Source organism: Geotrypetes seraphini, chromosome 19 (assembly GCF_902459505.1).
Source record: "Geotrypetes seraphini chromosome 19, aGeoSer1.1, whole genome shotgun sequence".
Classification (NCBI taxonomy): domain Eukaryota; kingdom Metazoa; phylum Chordata; class Amphibia; order Gymnophiona; family Dermophiidae; genus Geotrypetes; species Geotrypetes seraphini.
In genome coordinates, this window is record NC_047102.1 from 19,057,710 (window position 1) to 19,074,791 (window position 17,082).

Below are 17,082 nucleotides of genomic sequence, written 5' to 3' on the forward strand. Positions count from 1 at the left end.
AACTGGGTCAGTACAGCCAACCCTTAACAGCTCAGCCACACACCACAAACATCACTACAGCCTGCACAGTGCACAAAGAAACTTTGGCTAGTTTTAGTGAATGCATTTATTCACCTCTTAGAGACAGAAATAGGACATACAACTTAGAAAGCAAATACTCTCTGGGCCTTACCCACTGGCGCCCCCTACCTGCTTCACTATCAGAGGAGACAGGGGGCTGGGAGCGCCATGCTTTGCATCCTATGTGTCTGTTTTACTCATTCAAACCCTGGTATGACACTGCAAGGACCTATATACTGGACCTATCAGTAATCTATCTTGCATACAACTCTGGAAAAGGAGCATCATTAAATTTAAATATCAAAGTAGCACAATAAAATGGGATTTGGACAAATACTGTATACATGAATTAAACATGTACTAACCTAATTTAAACAATCTCCACACAATTATTTTTTGAACTTATAAAACTAATGTAGCTTTGTCTGGCTCTGTACTGAAACATCGGGTCTAGAAGGGCAGTCAATGGGTCAGATCCCATGTGATGCTGAAAACTTGGGAGATGGGGCATAGCTAGTCCCTCTTTGGACTTGGGAGATGGGGCATAGCTAGTGGCCTCTACTGGAGACTCCAGCTGGCAAAACAGCAGCACTGAAGGGTTTAGACCAGGGGTGTCAAAGTCCCTCCTCGAGGGCCGCAAGCCAGTCGGGTTTTCAGGACTTCCCCAATTAATATGCATGAGATCTATTTGCATGCACTGCTTTCATTGTATGCTAATAGATCTCATGCATATTCATTGGGGAAATCCTGAAAACCTGACTGGATTGCGGCCCTCGAGGAGGGACTTTGACACTCCTGGTTTAGACTCAGACTCTCCCTTCCCCCACTCCTAGGCCAGGAGGGATTGCAAACAAGTTGGCCGTTTGTAGGTAGGGGAGTAGGCAGCGGAGAGCAAGAGTTTTCAAAGTCGGAGGAAACAAAATACCGCCCACTGTTTGCCGTCTAGCGAATATACTGAAGTGCTTGAAACAGTTTATTTGCCAGGTATATGCAAGAAATTTCTGAGCTTCCTGCATGCCATTGTAATCAGTTCCTGTTGTAAATGTAAGTCCAACTCAGATTGGTCATGTCTATTGCTTCTTCTAAGTTGGGCAGGCTGAAATCGGAAAATATTTTAGCTACTCCTTCACTCTGTTGGTCAAATCCCAGCATATCAGTGGCGGAAACGTCTCTGAGTGGACTAAAGCCTAGAAGGTCTTCTAGATCTCTGTCTCCCCCTTCAGGTTTCCTCCTCACGTGCACAGTTTCTTGAAGCAGCTCCTGACTGGGGGATTTCAGTAAGCTACAGTCGAGCAGACTGTCCTCTAATTTAGGAGAGGGCAACTCAAGCTTCCATGAAGCCCACATGGAGCCTGGCGACACCAAGCCCGAGTCATTTCTGCATGGCGTAGACGTGGCTAGGCCCTGCACGAGGACTGTTTTCACTGGCGTTTTGAATGGTGAACTGGCAAGACCAGCAGAGCCGGCACAGACCGTTTCCCTTACTACATTATCAGTAGGCGTGTTCGATGAGGACCCTGGTGTAATGTGGCCTGGCTGGTCCAGCCCCAGTCTTCTCCGATTTCCCTTCCTGCCGGTAAGAGACTGCTGGTGGCCGCGGCCTTTCCACCGCTTAGCGACAATTTTCTGCGGCTCCATCCCTGCCAAAGTTTTGGCTTCACCGGCTGCAGCAACCAATGCTTCTTTTGGGCAAGCATTCTGATTTTCCATAAGCAACGGAAGCTGAAAGACAAAAACAGAGGGAATGGAACTTAACAGTCTTGACTTTTCTCAGTGGTTCACCAAGGTCAAAATTTACAGCACTTGCTGGAGTGTTTCCCTGAGGTGAAAGGATTAGGAAACCCCAGTTGAATATAAGCTGGGCGCTATGTGAATTATTGCTCTCACCCTCAGTGTTAGTGAATCATTTTAAATGAATTTCTTTGAAAGGGGAAAAAATGCCTCAGAAGCCACGGGGGCATATCTTTGCACCGGAGCTATGAGAGAGAGCTAAGCGTTTTCATTGGCTCTCTCCCATGCTTCTATCATTGGCTAAAAACTCCCCCTTTGAATAGTACATGTATTTTAAAGTTTAAATATACTGATCTCAAATCCACTGATCAGTTTTTCAGCAATCTCTCAGTAAAATTAACTATCTATTGTAGAAAGAAAAGCAGGCTTAGCTTATCTTGGAGGTGAGATGCTCCACTGAGTACTGCTGTTTGCTCCGTGTCTCTGTATCTGCTCACTTTCCGTCTTTGTTCAGACTGAAGCATAAAGCGGGACTCGATCGCTGCTGGGTTCTGCCGACGATGGCCAACGATTAAATCATTTCATCAGCCCATCAGGGTCCAGGGCCCTGACGTTCTAGTGCTCGCCTGTTTGCGGAGTTTGGGATACTTGCTCCACTCTCATGTTCTCTATAGCTTTAACATGACTGTACCCTGGCTGCCGGTCCTAGTTGTGTCTGACTTTATCCTTTACTGTGCCGGGGAGCGGGCTGGGGGGGGGGGGGATGACTGCATATTGTTTTGTTTTTTCATTTGTGCTCTTTACCTGCTCTTCTTGGGAGGGTTTAGGGGGTTATTGAACCGGGGTTTCTGTCTGTATAGTGTAAAAATCTTGAACATTTCCTGTTCCTTTTATTGTATTCTTTGCTGTTTTCTCAGACTGTTCAATAAAAAATTGGTTTCTCCTAAATCGTTTCATCAGGTCTCTAGAGTGGCAAAAATGCTTGCAAGCCCTTCCCTGGATCCGTTCATTAGACTGCAAGCGATTTTGCCACTCTAGAACCGTGAAATGTTGGCCATCGTCAGCAGAACCCAGCAGCGATCGAGTCCCATAAGAACATAAGAACATAAGCAGTGCCTCCGCTGGGTCAGACCACAGGTCCATCTTGCCTAGCAGTCCGCTCCCGCGGCGGCCCGAACAGGTCCGAACAGGTCACGGCCTGTCTGAGTCACCAGAAGGGGCCCCCTTGCCACCTTGGTTTCCCATTGAGTCTTATCTTCCCATCGAAGTCCCGCTTTACGTTTCAGTCTGAACAAAGACGGAAAGTGAGCAGATACAGAGACACGGAGCAAACAGCAGTACTCAGTGGAGCATCACACCTCCAAGATAAGCTAAGCCTGCTTTTCTTTCTATAATAGATAGTTAATTTTACTGAGAGATTGCTGAAAAACTGATCAGTGGATTTGAGATCAGTATATTTTAACTTTAAAATATGTGCTATTCAAAGGGGTTTGGTTTTTTTTTTTTTAGCCAATGATAGAAGCATAGGAAAGCCAATGAAAACGCTTAGCTCTCTCTCATAGCTCCGGTGCAAAGATATGCCCCATGGCTTCTGAGCCAATTTTTCCCATTTTAAATAAGTTCATCTAAATGATTCACCGCCATTGAGGGCGAGAGCAATAATTCACATAGCGTCCAGCTTATATTCAACTGGAGTTTTGGTTAAATCAATAGTGGTGTTTATACTCCAGTTCCTCTATTTTGTAGAACAAGGATTAGGAAACTTGCATATTGTGCATTTTGCCCTTGCTATGTGTAATTCCTAAAAAAGAATGCTGCAGGAGAACATGAATCTTTCATAGGAATCCTGAAAACTTGGATCTTCACTTTGTGTGAATTGATCTCATTTGAGGGCTCACGGGGACCATTTGGAAATCCAAATGCCCTCCCCCCTGGTGCTAGACCTAACCTGACACATTGCTCCAGGATGAAAGTTAAATCTTCCTCTTTACAAGCTAAGAATTAACCAGAACCTTATCTCTGGCTAGTTCTGATCAGTCTCTCACAAAGTAGAAGACGTTATGGAATTTTCAAAAACGATCATTTAACAAAACCAATTAAAAGCCGTAACCTGTCTTTCCCCACTGTACCACCTGTGCAAATATACCACACATATTCACCTTGGGAGCTATTGGTGTATCTGTGGTTCTTCTGGTCCGCGAAGAACTTGAAATAAAAGCAGAGAACACTGGTGTCTGGTATAGCACTGGTATGGTAATGAACACAGGGCTGGCGACAGGATACAGTGAACACTCCCGAGGCAATATGGGCTTCATTTTTCTTACTGTATCATTGAAAGGAACAAAGATTGCACATATGCTAAGGTATTATTCTAGATGAAAACTTTCAATGCTATTTCACTGGCTCCTCCCAAGCCATTCCACATGTCTTACAAAAACAGAGCTGGTTCTCCAGACATCCAGAATGAATATGCCTGGGATACTTCTACCTATTTGGTTGAAGTACCAGGTTAATCTGCATGTCTTGGATACTCCCAAAGCCAGATTTCGAGAAACACTAGCTCATTTCAGAAAGCTAAAGACATCCATTGCCCAAGCATCTCCACAGCGGAGGGGAGAGGGATGTTTTGTGTGTAATGAAGGTTTACCTGTTGTAATAGTGCAGCAGACTGAGATCCCGGGGAACTGGATTCAATTCCCACTGCAGCTACTTGTGACCCTGGGCAAGTTGCTTAACCCTTCATTGCCCCAGGAACAAAAACTAGGGAAAGTGAAAGTGGCCTGTGCTGCATAAATCTAGTAAAGCTATAGAAACAAATAGTAGTAGTAGTGATTCTGATTAGAGAATGACACGGGGACAAATTTGTCCCCATCGGAACTCAATTTCCCTGTCCCGTCCCCGCAAGTTTTGTCACTGTCCCATTCCGGTATGCTCTGTCTTAAACCGCACACACCTCAAACACTTAGGATTTTAAAGGGTTTGAGGCTTGTGCAGACGAGGACGGAGCTTAGGCATTGGTGGAATGAGGCATTATGACATCACAATCTGAGCTCTAGAATGTTGCTACTTATGATTTTAAAGGGTTTGAGGCTTGTGCAGACGAGGACGGAGCTTAGGCATTGGTGGAATGAGGCATTATGACATCACAATCTGAACTCTAGAATGTTGCCACTTAGGATTTTAAAGGGTTTGAGGCTTGTGCAGACGAGGACGGAGCTTAGGCATTGGTGGAATGAGGCATTATGACATCACAATCTGAACTCTAGAATGTTGCCACTTAGGATTTTAAAGGGTTTGAGGCTTGTGCAGACGAGGACGGAGCTTAGGCATTGGTGGAATGAGGCATTATGACATCACAATCTGAACTCTAGAATGTTGCCACTTAGGATTTTAAAGGGTTTGAGGCTTGTGCAGACGAGGACGGAGCTTAGGCATTGGTGGAATGAGGCATTATGACATCACAATCTGAACTCTAGAATGTTGCCACTTAGGATTTTAAAGGGTTTGAGGCTTGTGCAGACGAGGACGGAGCTTAGGCATTGGTGGAATGAGGCATTATGACATCACAATCTGAGCTCTAGAATGTTGCTCCTTATGATTTTAAAGGGTTTGAGGCTTGTGCAGATGAGGACGGAGCTTAGGCATTGGTGGAATGAGGCATTATGACATCACAATCTGAGCTCTAGAATGTTGCTCCTTATGATTTTAAAGGGTTTGAGGCTTGTGCAGATGAGGACGGAGCTTAGGCATTGGTGGAATGAGGCATTATGACATCACAGTCTGAGCTCTAGAATGTTGCCACTTAGGATTTTAAAGGGTTTGAGGCTTGTGCAGATGAGGACTGAGCTTGCAGGAATGAGGCAGGGGCAGGAAAATAACTCGGGACGGGAAAATGAGTTCCCATGGGGATGGGGAAAAATTTGTCCCCGTGTCATTCTCTAATTCTGAAACATACACAATTTAATGTTGAGCTTTGTAATGATACAATGATGTGGTATATAATGTGCTGGTTCCGAGCCCTTAAAACAATAAGAAAATCAAACAAAGCCCTACCTTTAGAACCTGGTTGCTGCAAGACGGCCAAATCTTTCTCTTGCCCCTACATAATAAAAAAATAAAGGAATTGAAGAAACATGGATAAAAGAAGGCAGTTAAAGACCATATGGCCTATCCAGTCTATCCCTGCCACTGCCTTAGAGATCCTATGTATTTGTCCCCATTTAATATAGTCCTCGTCTCCACCACCTCCATTGGAAGACTATTCCATAAATTCACCACCCTTTCCATTTAGTAATATTTCCTCAGATTATTCCCGAGTTTGTCCCCTTTCACTTTCATCCTATGCCCCCTCATTCCAGAACTTCCTTTCAATTGAAAGAGACTCCTGTGCATTTATTTCACAGATATATTTAAACGCCTTTCGCATCTTTCTTCCAAAGTATACATATTGAGATCTTTAAGTCTGTCCCCATACACTTTACGACAAGACCTTTGTCCATTTTAGCAGTCACCCTCTGGACTGAATCCATCTTGTTCAGATCTTTTTGAAGGTGTGGTCTCTAGAATTGTATACAGTACTCTAAATGAGGTTTCACCCGAGACTTAAACCTTATCACCTCCTTTTTCCTGCTGGCCATTCCTTCAATATACACCCAAGCCTCCTTCTAACTTTCGCCGTCACCTTGTTCCACCTTTTGGCCATCTTAAGATCATCATAGATGATCACATCCAAGCCTTGGTCTTTTTTCATGCACAAAAGTAGTTCACCCTCTAAACTCGACCACTCTCTTTGTTTTCTTGCAGCTCAATTGCATGACCCTACATTTTTTTTAGCCTTAAATCTTAGCTGCCAAATTCTGGATCATTCTTCAAGCTTCACCCAAGTCCCTCATGTTATTCACCCCATCAGGCATGTCTACCCTATTACGGAACAATTGTTAACATAGAAATAAAATACAGCTATCATTCAGGGTTTTGATTCCTGTGATAGTTAGAAGCTCTGCAAAGAACACATCGCCTGAATATCAAAAGTTGGCACTCCGGACATTGGCTGTTGCCATGACACCCAGAGTTGCCAACTCAAGAGAAAAGTCTAACTAATCATTTCACATAATATACAATCAAAAAACTCCTCAACACTGAGTTTAGTACTGTACCTCAAATGTAAAAAGCTGGTGCTCTTAGTAGAGTTAACTGATTCCAAGTCACCACAGTATGGCTGTCTTAGAGGATTACTGAGAACCCTCCTTCCAGTGGCATAGTAGAGGGGAGAGGGGGCGGCAGACCACTCTGGTGTCATCTTGGTGGGAGTGCCAGCACCTCACCGCCCCCCTCCCTCCACCACACTGGCTCCCTCTCTCCCCCCAATACATCTTTAAATCTCTGCCACCACAATCAACTTCTCTGGCCTGCTGCTCGCACCAGCCTGTCTCCCCTCTGAAATCACTTCCTGGTCGTGGGGTCAGAAAGCGACATCGGAGGGAAAGGCAGTGCCGGCGCAAGCAACAGGCTGGAGAAGCTGCTCGTGCTGGTGAAGAGGTACGGGGGGGAAGGGAGGGCACGAGTGTGGTGTGGGGCACGTGGAAGGAGCGGAGTGCGCCACTGGGTGGCTGGCTGGGCTGCCTCCAGGACCCAGGTTTGGGAACTGTTGCTATTATGGTAATTAAGCGGTGACGGGACAATCGCGCGCGGACAAACCCGCCAAGACAAATGCGTGTAGGACGTCAGCACGCCGGATTAAAAGGTAAGTTTAAAGCGCTCCGAGGGGGTGTCTGGGGGGATTCTCCCCACTTTACTTAGAACAGTTGCCGCTGCCGTTGGGGGGTGGGGAAACCCCCCCCCACACACACTTACGAGGAAACTGTAATTTTCACTAAAATACTGGGGAAAATTACACTTTCCTCTGTAATGGGGGGGGGTGTTGGGTTCCCCCCCCCCCCAACGGCAGTAGCAACTGTTCTAAGTAAACTATGGGGGTTCCCCCCAAACCTCCCCTCGGAGTGCGCGATTGTCCCACGCACTTTCATCTATGAACCAATTGAGCATCTGATTTCCAATATAGACTTTCTGTTTAATCACAGCATCCCAGTGCCTACCTTTTAGGCAACCTCTGGAGAATTACCCTCCAAGCATGCTACAGCTGTGGGGGTCATCGTCCACTAACACAGCTCCTACTTACAGCCTGCTTGGATAAGGAGGAGCACGCGCTCTGACATGATGGTTTAATCGTCCAGTACATAGCTTTCCCGTTGGCTTCTCTCTGGCGAACAAACATTTTGTGGATGGAAAGGTTGTGCCTGATAGAGTTCTGTGAAGCAGAAAGGGGGGGGGGGGAAAATCTGTTTGCAGATTCCGTTCCGCAAGACAAATCGCGCTGTCAAGGCAACATAATTCAACAATTTTGTATTCAGAAAAGTCAAAGATCCAAGGCAAGTGTCCCTCCTCCTACCACTGCATGATCCTTCTAGCTATAAAAAAAACAGTTCAGCTGACACCAGCCTCTAAAAAATTAGGCATACAGTATTACCATGGCAACACATTACCAAAAAAGCACATTTTGCATCAAAATCTCACAGCTGTCATTATCAGGTCATTTTACAGGGCTCGTTATCTGTTCTGGAAAGGAGTGCTGGGATCCCCCTCCTGCGGTGACTGCGGCAGGGATTAGCCTTCCCCCCCTTCCCCCCAGGCATGGAGATTGAGGGGATATGCACTTACCTGTGCCCAGGTCACCAGAGTTTGGGGATTAATGGAGCTACCTGAGCTCGGTAACATGGTGGCAAGCCCATGCTCCATACTGTTTCAGTGTGCTCACTACTGCTATCCACAAATACACCTCCATTATTTACAATCAGACATATGCATTCTATATAGAACTAAAACAGGGACTTTGACACCCCTGATCTAAAGAGTGGGGATGTGGAATGCACAGACAACTGGGGAAGTGTCCACAAATAAAACTCAAGCAGGAGAGGAATCAGGCCGTGTTGGGTTTATTTTGTTTTACAGTAATAAAGACTGATTGGACCGTGTTTCGGCTCAAACGAGCCTCCCTCAGGGGAAACTTACACTTATCTTGAGCTCATATTTGGGAAAGGTGAAAAATAGTAACAGTAAATCTAAAATCCAAATCCTCTCCATGCCTAGCTACCTCAGAGGTCAAGCTAGATGCGACCACAAGGAAACCTATGTTGGACAACACCAGTGTCCTTCTGTCTCCTGGACAGAATCCCGATGGGAACGACAGGCATGGAGAGGATTCTTTGTGGACATTTCTCCGGTTGATTTTGCAGTTCCATTCCCACGCTTTGGACTTTGGAGCTTGTTTGCTTATGTGGGGTTTTGGTTCCTTGGTTTTTTTGTGTGCTTATATACATGGGAAGACATTTTGTAAACATCGCCTAAAGTTCGATGCACTCAATTGCCTTTATAGAATATGAGCTTAAGTCCACATTTACGCACCTAATTTTAGGCACAAACACTTAACACTAGTTCAACAACTGGTGTAAATGCTCATGTAAATGCAGACAGTTAGCTTAGCATGGTTTAAAAAAGGTTTGAATAATTTCCTTAAAGTCCATTGGCCATTACTGAGATTGCTTGGAGAAATCCACTGCTTATTCCTAGGATACGCAGCACAAATCTGTTTTACTACTTGGGATCTAGGTTGGCCACTGTTGGAAACAGGATATTGGGCTTGAGGGACCTTCGGTCTGTCCCAGTATGGCAATTATGTTCTTATGTGAGCCAAGTATAGGATAATGAAGCCATTGTGACATCACTGATGAGGTTGTCTCTTAGGCATTGGTGCAATGAGGCATTATGACATCACAATCTCAGCTCTGGAATGTTGCTACTCTTTGGTTTCTGCCAGGTACTTGGGTCCTGGGTTTGGCCACTGTTGGAAACAGGATGCTGGACTTGATGGACCTTCGGTCTGTCCCAGTACGGCAATTCTTATGTTCTTATTCTATAACCCGCACAACTGCCAGGTCCAACCCCCTGAGCTACCCAAAACCCCTTCCAGGTCCACGTCCTCTTGAAGCTGGGTATTTGGATTTTACAGACACAGTTTACAGAATATTGACTTAGGGCAGTTACATGCGTAACTGCTAATTAGTGTCAATAATTGGTCATCCAATGCTAATTAAGCTATTAAGTTACACACATTTGCCCTTATTCTATAATTTGTGCACCCAACTTTGCATACTAAGCATAGCAGTCAGTTCATACGTTCATAGAATTAGAGCAGTGGTCTCAAACTCACGGCCCGGGGGGCCACATGCAGCCCTCCAGGTCCTATTTTGAGGCCCTCGGTATGTTTATCATAATCACAGAAGTCAAATAAAACAGTTTCTCGATCCTATGTCTCTTTAGCTATAAATAACAATATTATTATTAAGACTTAGCCAAAAGGAAACTATAAAGAGCTTTATCTCATGCAAAATTGTTGTTTCTTTATTTGTTCAGAGGCCCTCCAAGTACTTACAAATCCAAAACGTGGCCCTGCAAAGCGTTTGAGTTTGAGACCACTGAATTAGAGGAATGGAGTACAGAAAAATCGAGTCATCCTACACCAAACCCCAGACTGTTACATGGTGCCTTATACAAAATAAGTTTGTTGAAAATGTCACGTAGCTTTACTAAAACTGTAAAAGGACAAACAAGAACAATAATATCACATTTACACCTTAAAGGTATTTGTGTTCCATCTCTACTTTTTTTACCTTCCATCCTGGCTTGGCAACATACTTGTAGTAGGGGAAACGCTCCTCCACCCAGGTATAAATCTGCTGTAAGGTCATTCTCCTAGTTTGGGTACCATTTATAGCTAGCTGTATGAGCTGTAGATAAGAATATGGCGGCCGATCCTTTGAGGGACATCTAGGAGGTTTAGCAGGCTGAATAAAAACAATGTAAGTAAATAAAACTTTAAAAATAATTGTAATCCATATAGTTAAACCTTCAGTCTGCTAGACTATGTGAGAACAATTTTCAAAAGGATCGACATGGCTAACTCAGCCTATTTGGAAACTGTCCTCTAGAGCAGTGATTCCCAACCCTTTCCTGGAGGACCACCAGCCAGTCGGGTTTTTGGGATAGCCCTAATGAACATGCAAGAGAGAGATTGGCATGTAATGGAGGTGACAGGCATGCAAATCTGTCCCATGCATATTCATTAGAGCTATCCCAAAAACCCGACTGGCTGGTGGTCCTCCAGGACAGGGTTGGGAACCATTGCCCTAGAGGAAGCTGTGTGTACTGTATGTACGACATGAAAGTTCAAAGTCCAGATATATAAAAGTTGCGAGGAAGAAATTGAAGTGTTTCCTGGCTTGCGACCTAAGTCTATCTTTATTGGGTCTGCTATTGGTCTAGACCAGGGATCTCAAAGTCCCTCCTTGAGGGCTGCAATCCAGTTGGGTTTTCAGGATTTCCCCAATGAATATGCATGAGATCTATGTGCATGCACTGCTTTCAATGCATATTCATTGGGGAAATCCTGAAAACCCAACTGGATTGTGGCCCTCAAGGAGGAACTTTGAGATCCCTGGTCTAGACTCAACACAGCCATATGTCTTGCCAAAACTCCTCCCACAATCAACACCATCCTCCACTTTCTGCACCCCCTGACCAAACCCTGACACCGCTCCCATCATCCCTGGGCCTATCTTAGGAGCCCAGGTGGTCTATTGGCTGAACTGGAGCAAACTACCAGTCTCTCCAGTCCCTGTGCCTCCGCCGTCAAAATGGCTGCTGAGATCTTCAGTGGCAGTCTCACAAGAGTTCCACTGAAAGTCAGGGCAACCATTTTGAGACTGGAGTCAGCATATAAGACAGGAGTGATTCACAGTCATTTGGTTTGATTCCCACTCCAGCTCTTAACGCTGAATTACTCCAAGTACAAAATTTAGATAGCAAGCCCACTAGGAAGAGAGAAGTTGCTGCTTATATGTAATTTGCTTTGCTTGTACCACAGAAAGGCAATTCAGCAAATCCATGACCCTTTACCTCTCCCTCTACAAAGGCTCACCTCTGCCTTGCCGCCATTCTCCACCTCATCTGGAATCAAACTTTGACAGGACAGTCTTCCTAGCCATTGAATATTGGTCAGACTGTCATCCAGCTGAGCTTTGCTCTCTGTAAAAAGAATGGAGAAGGAAAAGCACTGTTTAAGGCATTAGCATTCACATTTCTTTACATCAGTCAGCTGGCAGTCTTAAAAGCAAAATCATTCTGGAAAAATAGGCATAGGTTAAAAAAAAAACCCCACAATCATGCAAAGTGATAGTTTTTTATTGGACTCCCTTTCTCCGATCCCAACGCGAAATGGTTTGGTGGCCGTGTTAGTCCACTCTTCAAGGTAATATGGAGAAATAAAACAAAAACATGAGACCACCTTTTTTACTGGATTAACTTAATGTGGTTTACAATTAGCCATCAAAATCGAACGGACATTCCCAGCTGTCAAATGCATTCTGTGGATCCAGGGTCTGGTGACTGAGGTAATCCACTTGCACATTTGCTGCTGTGAGGGCATGCAAGTGGTTTTCTGCCCAGTGGAACAGTACGTGGGCCCCAAACTTCAAAGAAGCATTCTTCATGCCCCCCCCTCCCCCTGTTGACATACTCTGGCATTGTCCGAAAAGAGACTGCTTTGCCTTCCAGAGTCTTCTCCAATGCTTGTAACACTAGACAAATGACTCAACTCCAACTGGCTGATTGACCATGTCCTCTACAAGGGAGTCTCCCCCCCCCCCGTCCTGAATCGGGCGGCCCTCTCAATGACCTCCCCACTCATTCAGGCTAACATCTGTCATGAGAATCACACAGGTCTGAATGAGCAAAATTCCCTTGGAAAGCAAGTCTCCTTGGAGCCACCAGCACAGGCCGTAACATGTTTCTGCTGTCCAAGGCAATAGGGCATCTGAAGTGAATCTGCTTTTGGAGCCCAGAAGGTTAGCAAAACATTCTGAAGGGGACACAGGTGCGCTTTCACTCGTGGAACCACGTCTATGGTGGCTACCATGGATTTGCAGGTAATGATAAGCTAGTGATGCCAGCTCCAACAGCATTTGTACAATCTGTTTGCCTAGCTTTTGTTTCCGAGGTTCCGGGAGAAGAAAACATGGCCTTCTGCTGTCTTGAAGAGAACTCCTAAATATTCCAGGTTTTGAGTCAGAACTAAGCGATTCTTCCGGAAACTGATTATCCAGCCCAAGTCCTGCAGGAGATGTACCACCTGAGTCACTCCCTGTGACAAGTCTCTTCCGAAGGCACACTGATCAGCCAGTTGTCCTGCATTCTGGCTTTGTGCAGATGCACTGCTGTCACTCCTATCATCTTGGTATAGGTGTACAGGGCTGTGGCCAACCCAAAGGGAAGTGCTGAGAATGGAAAACGTTTCTCTAGCACGTGGAGCTTTGAAATTTTCTGAAGAAGTTTCTGGAAAGATGGAAATATGCAAATAAGCTTCCATTAAATTCAGAGTTGCAGGAAACTCTCTTGGTGCTACTAAAGCAATGACCAAGTGCACCCTTTCCATCTGGGGCACTGAGGGCTGCACTGACGGACTTTATATCCAGAATCGGTTTGCAATCATCTGAATCTTTCTTGGGCACAATGAAGTATATAGAGCAGGGGTGCTCAAAAGGCCAATCGCAATCGACCTGTAGATCGCGAAGGCAACGCGAGTCGATCGTGGAGCTCATCCCAGGCTCCGTAAGACTCGCATTGCCTTTGCGTTCTACCTACATCCCGACGCCGTAAACAGGATGTAGAAGCTCCGGGCCAATCAGCCTTCCTCTCCCCAATATCAGTTCTGACATCAGAGAGGAAGTTCTGGGCCAGCCAATCGCTGCCTAGCTAGCCCGGAACTTCCTCTCTGATGTCAGAATTGACGTCGGGGAGAGGAATGCTGGCCGGCCAGAATCTTGTGCGTCGGGAAGCAGGGAGAGCTTGGGGCAGCTGTGGCTTGGGGGGCCTGTTCCCCGATGACGGCGGCAGTGGCTTGGGGGAGGGCAGGGAGACAGAAAGAAGGGGGGGGGCAGAAAGAAATAAAGAGGGCAGGCAAGGAGAAAGAAGGGAAACGGAAAGAAAGGGAGGGGACAGGGAGACAAAAAAGAAAGAAAGGGGGGCAGGGAGACGGAATTAAAGGGGAGGGGTAGGGAGAGAGGAAGAAAAAGTTGGGGTAGGGAATGAGGTCTGGAGTAGAGGTCTGCATGGGAACGGGGATCCCGTGGGAATCTCCTCCTAACCCCGGGACTCCAACGGGGACCCCTCTCTGGCTCACGGGATTCCTACGGGGACCCTCCTCTAGCCAACGGGACTCCCACGGGGATGGAAGGTTTTGGAAGCAGGATTCGTCCATATAATATAATGGACATGTCAGCCTTAGTAAAAGAGGGGGTTTATAAGTTAATTACCTGAAGAGAAAACAAAAAAAGGGTTCCACCAAAGAGATTCCACAAGGAAAACAGCAGCTCAAACACAAAAGAAACTATGGAATTGATGGTCCTGTCAGAAGTAATTGCTGCTTTTTATGGGGATGGGCGGGGATGGGTGGGGACGGAGAGGATTCCTTGCGGGGATGGGTGGGGACGGAGAGGATCCTGACGGGGACGGGTGGGGACGGAGAGGATCCTGGCGGGGATGGGTGGGATTTCTGTCCCCGCACAAGTCTAGTCTGGATTAGAGGAAGCATTCAGTAGGCTGAAAGAAGGGAAGAAATACTGGATGCACAGTAAGAAGAAAGTGCAACCAGAGACTCATGAAATCACCAGACAACAAAGGTAGGAAAAATGATTTTATTTTCAATTTAGTGATCAAAATGTGTCCATTTTTAGAATTTATATCTGCTGTCTATATTTTGCACTATGGCCCCCTTTTTACTAAACTGCAATAACGTTTTTTAGCGCAGGGAGTCTATGAGACATTTATGGGAAGAAGGAATTCACATAGAAGATGCTCCAGTAATGCATTTTACTTAACATGGAGATTTTCTCTGTTTCTTCCCATAACACTGGCATAAATTTAAACAGAAACTAAAGTGTTTTAGGTTATATCATAATATTTTCATTAGTGATGTTTGCAGAGAGTAACAAGTATTTTAGATAGTTTACAAAACAAGAAGCAAGGTGTATACTAATGTAAACATGTAAAGTGCATTGTGGATTTTTTCTAATGCTCTTTGAACTAGCTAAATACATAGTCACACATTGAAGTGGAAAGATAACCTCTCCCTCCCAAAAAATGTTGCATAATTTTGGGGCCTCAGAGGGTTGGCTGGTTAGTGTGTGTGTGTATATATACACACACACACACTAACCAGCCAACCCTCTGAGGCAACTCTGTAGCAACTCACTGTTAATGTCCTGCAAATGATCCAACAGCTAACAGCTCTGCAACCAGAGTTGTCAGAGATCTAGAACTAGTCTAAAGTTTCCCTCCTGGAACTGGGTTAACCTGGCAGCTCTCCAGCTCCTAACCGTTAAATTAATCCATTCCAAGCATGTTTACTTAATTCCCTTGCTCACTCAGTTGTCATGCCCACAGCTATGGTCTGCACGTTTTCCTGCTACCACTAGAGAGGTGGAACGCGAGGGGGAAGGGTGGAAAGTGAGAAACTTTACAGAGAGAGCAAGAAAAAAAGTGGTGGGGATGGTAGGAGGGGGGGGGGGGGGTGCATGGTAAGCCTAGGGCCCAGAATAGTGCTTAACCCAATTTTTCTACTCTTGGGTCAGTACCTCCACAGGGTCCATGCTCTTCAGCCTTGCTCTTCTTGCGGGATCCAGAATCAAGAGTTGGAGTATTTTCACAGCACCGATTTAAAGACAGATACGAAGTTCTGGTGGACCTACCTCGGATCGCATCCCCGGGAAAAGCACTGGGCCCAGCTTCACCGTCCTTTTCTGCCAGGCTCATCATGTTCGAGCATGTCACCAGAGAAAATAGGAGCTCGATTTACCTTAATGCTTTTTGGATGTTTCTTTTTATTGTTTTTAACCCAAATTTTATGTTCAGAAAGGGATTTAAAAATCTTCAAAACTTGACTCTCGAGATCGAAACTGCACAAAGTTACTCAAAGCAATCCAAAGCCATATAACCAGCCCTACTTCCATGCAGCAGGACAGGAAGCCGGCTGCAAACAACCCAGGCTTCGTTTTGATGAGATTTACGGCGCATATTTATGACGTCACGGATTTAGAGCCTGCCGGCGGCCATGTTTGTAGTTTTAGGCGTCCTTATACTTTTCCTATATAAAGTAAAAGTCTATTTTATTTGTTTAATTTTTCTTCCAAACGTTCTGTCTTGTTTCGGTCCGGTGCTTGCGGAGAGGCCTGGTTTTGATTGCTATTGCTTAGGGAAGGGTTTACAGGCCCTGGGGTGGGGGCGTATTGTAGCTATCAGTGGCCCTTGGCAGAGGACTTTTGCCCTAATGTTGGGCTCTAAAATGAAAGGGGGAAGGGATTGGCGTGCTTAGGTGAAATACAACCGCTTTGATTGTAACCATACAGAAAAAGTGGTATATCAAGTCCCATCTTCCCCAGTACCCCCCCCCCCCCCCTCAGCAACCAGATCATAGCCCTGATACAAGGAATGTAAGATACAGGAGAGCCTGAGGCTGGGCTGATTGAACGTTTTGAGATTTGCATGTTTCCTCAGCACCTTATCATTTCCTGTGTAGTTTCACTAGAGTGACAGGCATATCTCTAAAAATTTCCAAGACACAAGTGAAAAGTCCAGGTGCTGAGGACCCAAGAATCGTCACTGGCATAGTTTAAACTCCTACTGGCATAGTTTAAACTCCTTGAGGGCCGCAATCCAGTTGGGTTTTCAGGATTTCCCCAATGAATATGCATTGAAAGCAGTGCATGCACATAGATCGCATGCATATTCATTGGGGAAATCCTGACAACCCGACTGGATTCTGGCCCTCGAGGAGGGACTTTGAGACCCCTTATCTATCCTTTGGTGTGTACAGGATGTTTGGGTTGAGAGTTTACCCAAATTGGAACTGGGGGGGAATAAATAAAATCTTCTACAAAACAACATTCTACTTTACAGGCCTGTCTGCATGGAATATTCTTCCACTCTCTATTCCCTTGCGCAAGACATGGCTGTTCAAGCAAGCCTTTTCACCTACTACATAGCATAGGGATATGGATTTTCACTGCATCCAGACCTCCCACGCAGAGTGATTATCCCCCAGATTCTTGTCTTTTACTTTGGGCGCTGAATGATTGATTTTCTGCTTTCCTTTCCTCACTTGGTTGAGCTCATTTTTCTTTT

The 17,082-nt window shown here is 45.4% G+C and overlaps 1 protein-coding gene across 3 annotated transcripts; it reads right to left on the reverse strand.

Annotated features, from left to right (window-relative positions):
• Positions 1–790: 790 nt before the first annotated feature.
• Positions 791–15,971, reverse strand: LOC117352388 (forkhead box protein M1-like). Of its 3 annotated transcripts, none has more exons than XM_033928860.1 (7): positions 15,537–15,971; positions 11,825–11,931; positions 10,518–10,691; positions 7,970–8,098; positions 5,845–5,890; positions 3,951–4,114; positions 791–1,782 (listed from the first exon to the last, which is right to left on the reverse strand). In XM_033928860.1, the coding sequence occupies exons 1-7, from the start codon at positions 15,715–15,717 to the stop codon at positions 1,087–1,089; spliced, it is 1,497 nt and encodes a 498-aa protein (XP_033784751.1). In that variant the 5' UTR covers positions 15,718–15,971; the 3' UTR covers positions 791–1,086. The 3 variants fall into 3 exon arrangements, with proteins under 3 accessions (XP_033784751.1, XP_033784754.1, XP_033784752.1); XM_033928863.1 differs by having other exon boundaries at positions 793–1,782; positions 15,758–15,968; XM_033928861.1 differs by having other exon boundaries at positions 793–1,782; positions 15,651–15,968.
• Between the last annotated feature and the right edge of the window lie 1,111 nt (positions 15,972–17,082).

Coding starts and splice junctions, on each gene's coding strand:
- LOC117352388 (XM_033928860.1), bottom strand. CDS start 15,717: ATGATGAGCCTGGCAGAAAAGGACGGTGAAGCTGGGCCCAGTGCTTTT. Junction 11,932..15,536: donor AGAGCATGGACCCTGTGGAG/GTACTGACCCAA, acceptor TTCTTTTTACAG/AGAGCAAAGCTCAGCTGGAT. Junction 4,115..5,844: donor GCAGCAACCAGGTTCTAAAG/GTAGGGCTTTGT, acceptor TCAATGATACAG/TAAGAAAAATGAAGCCCATA.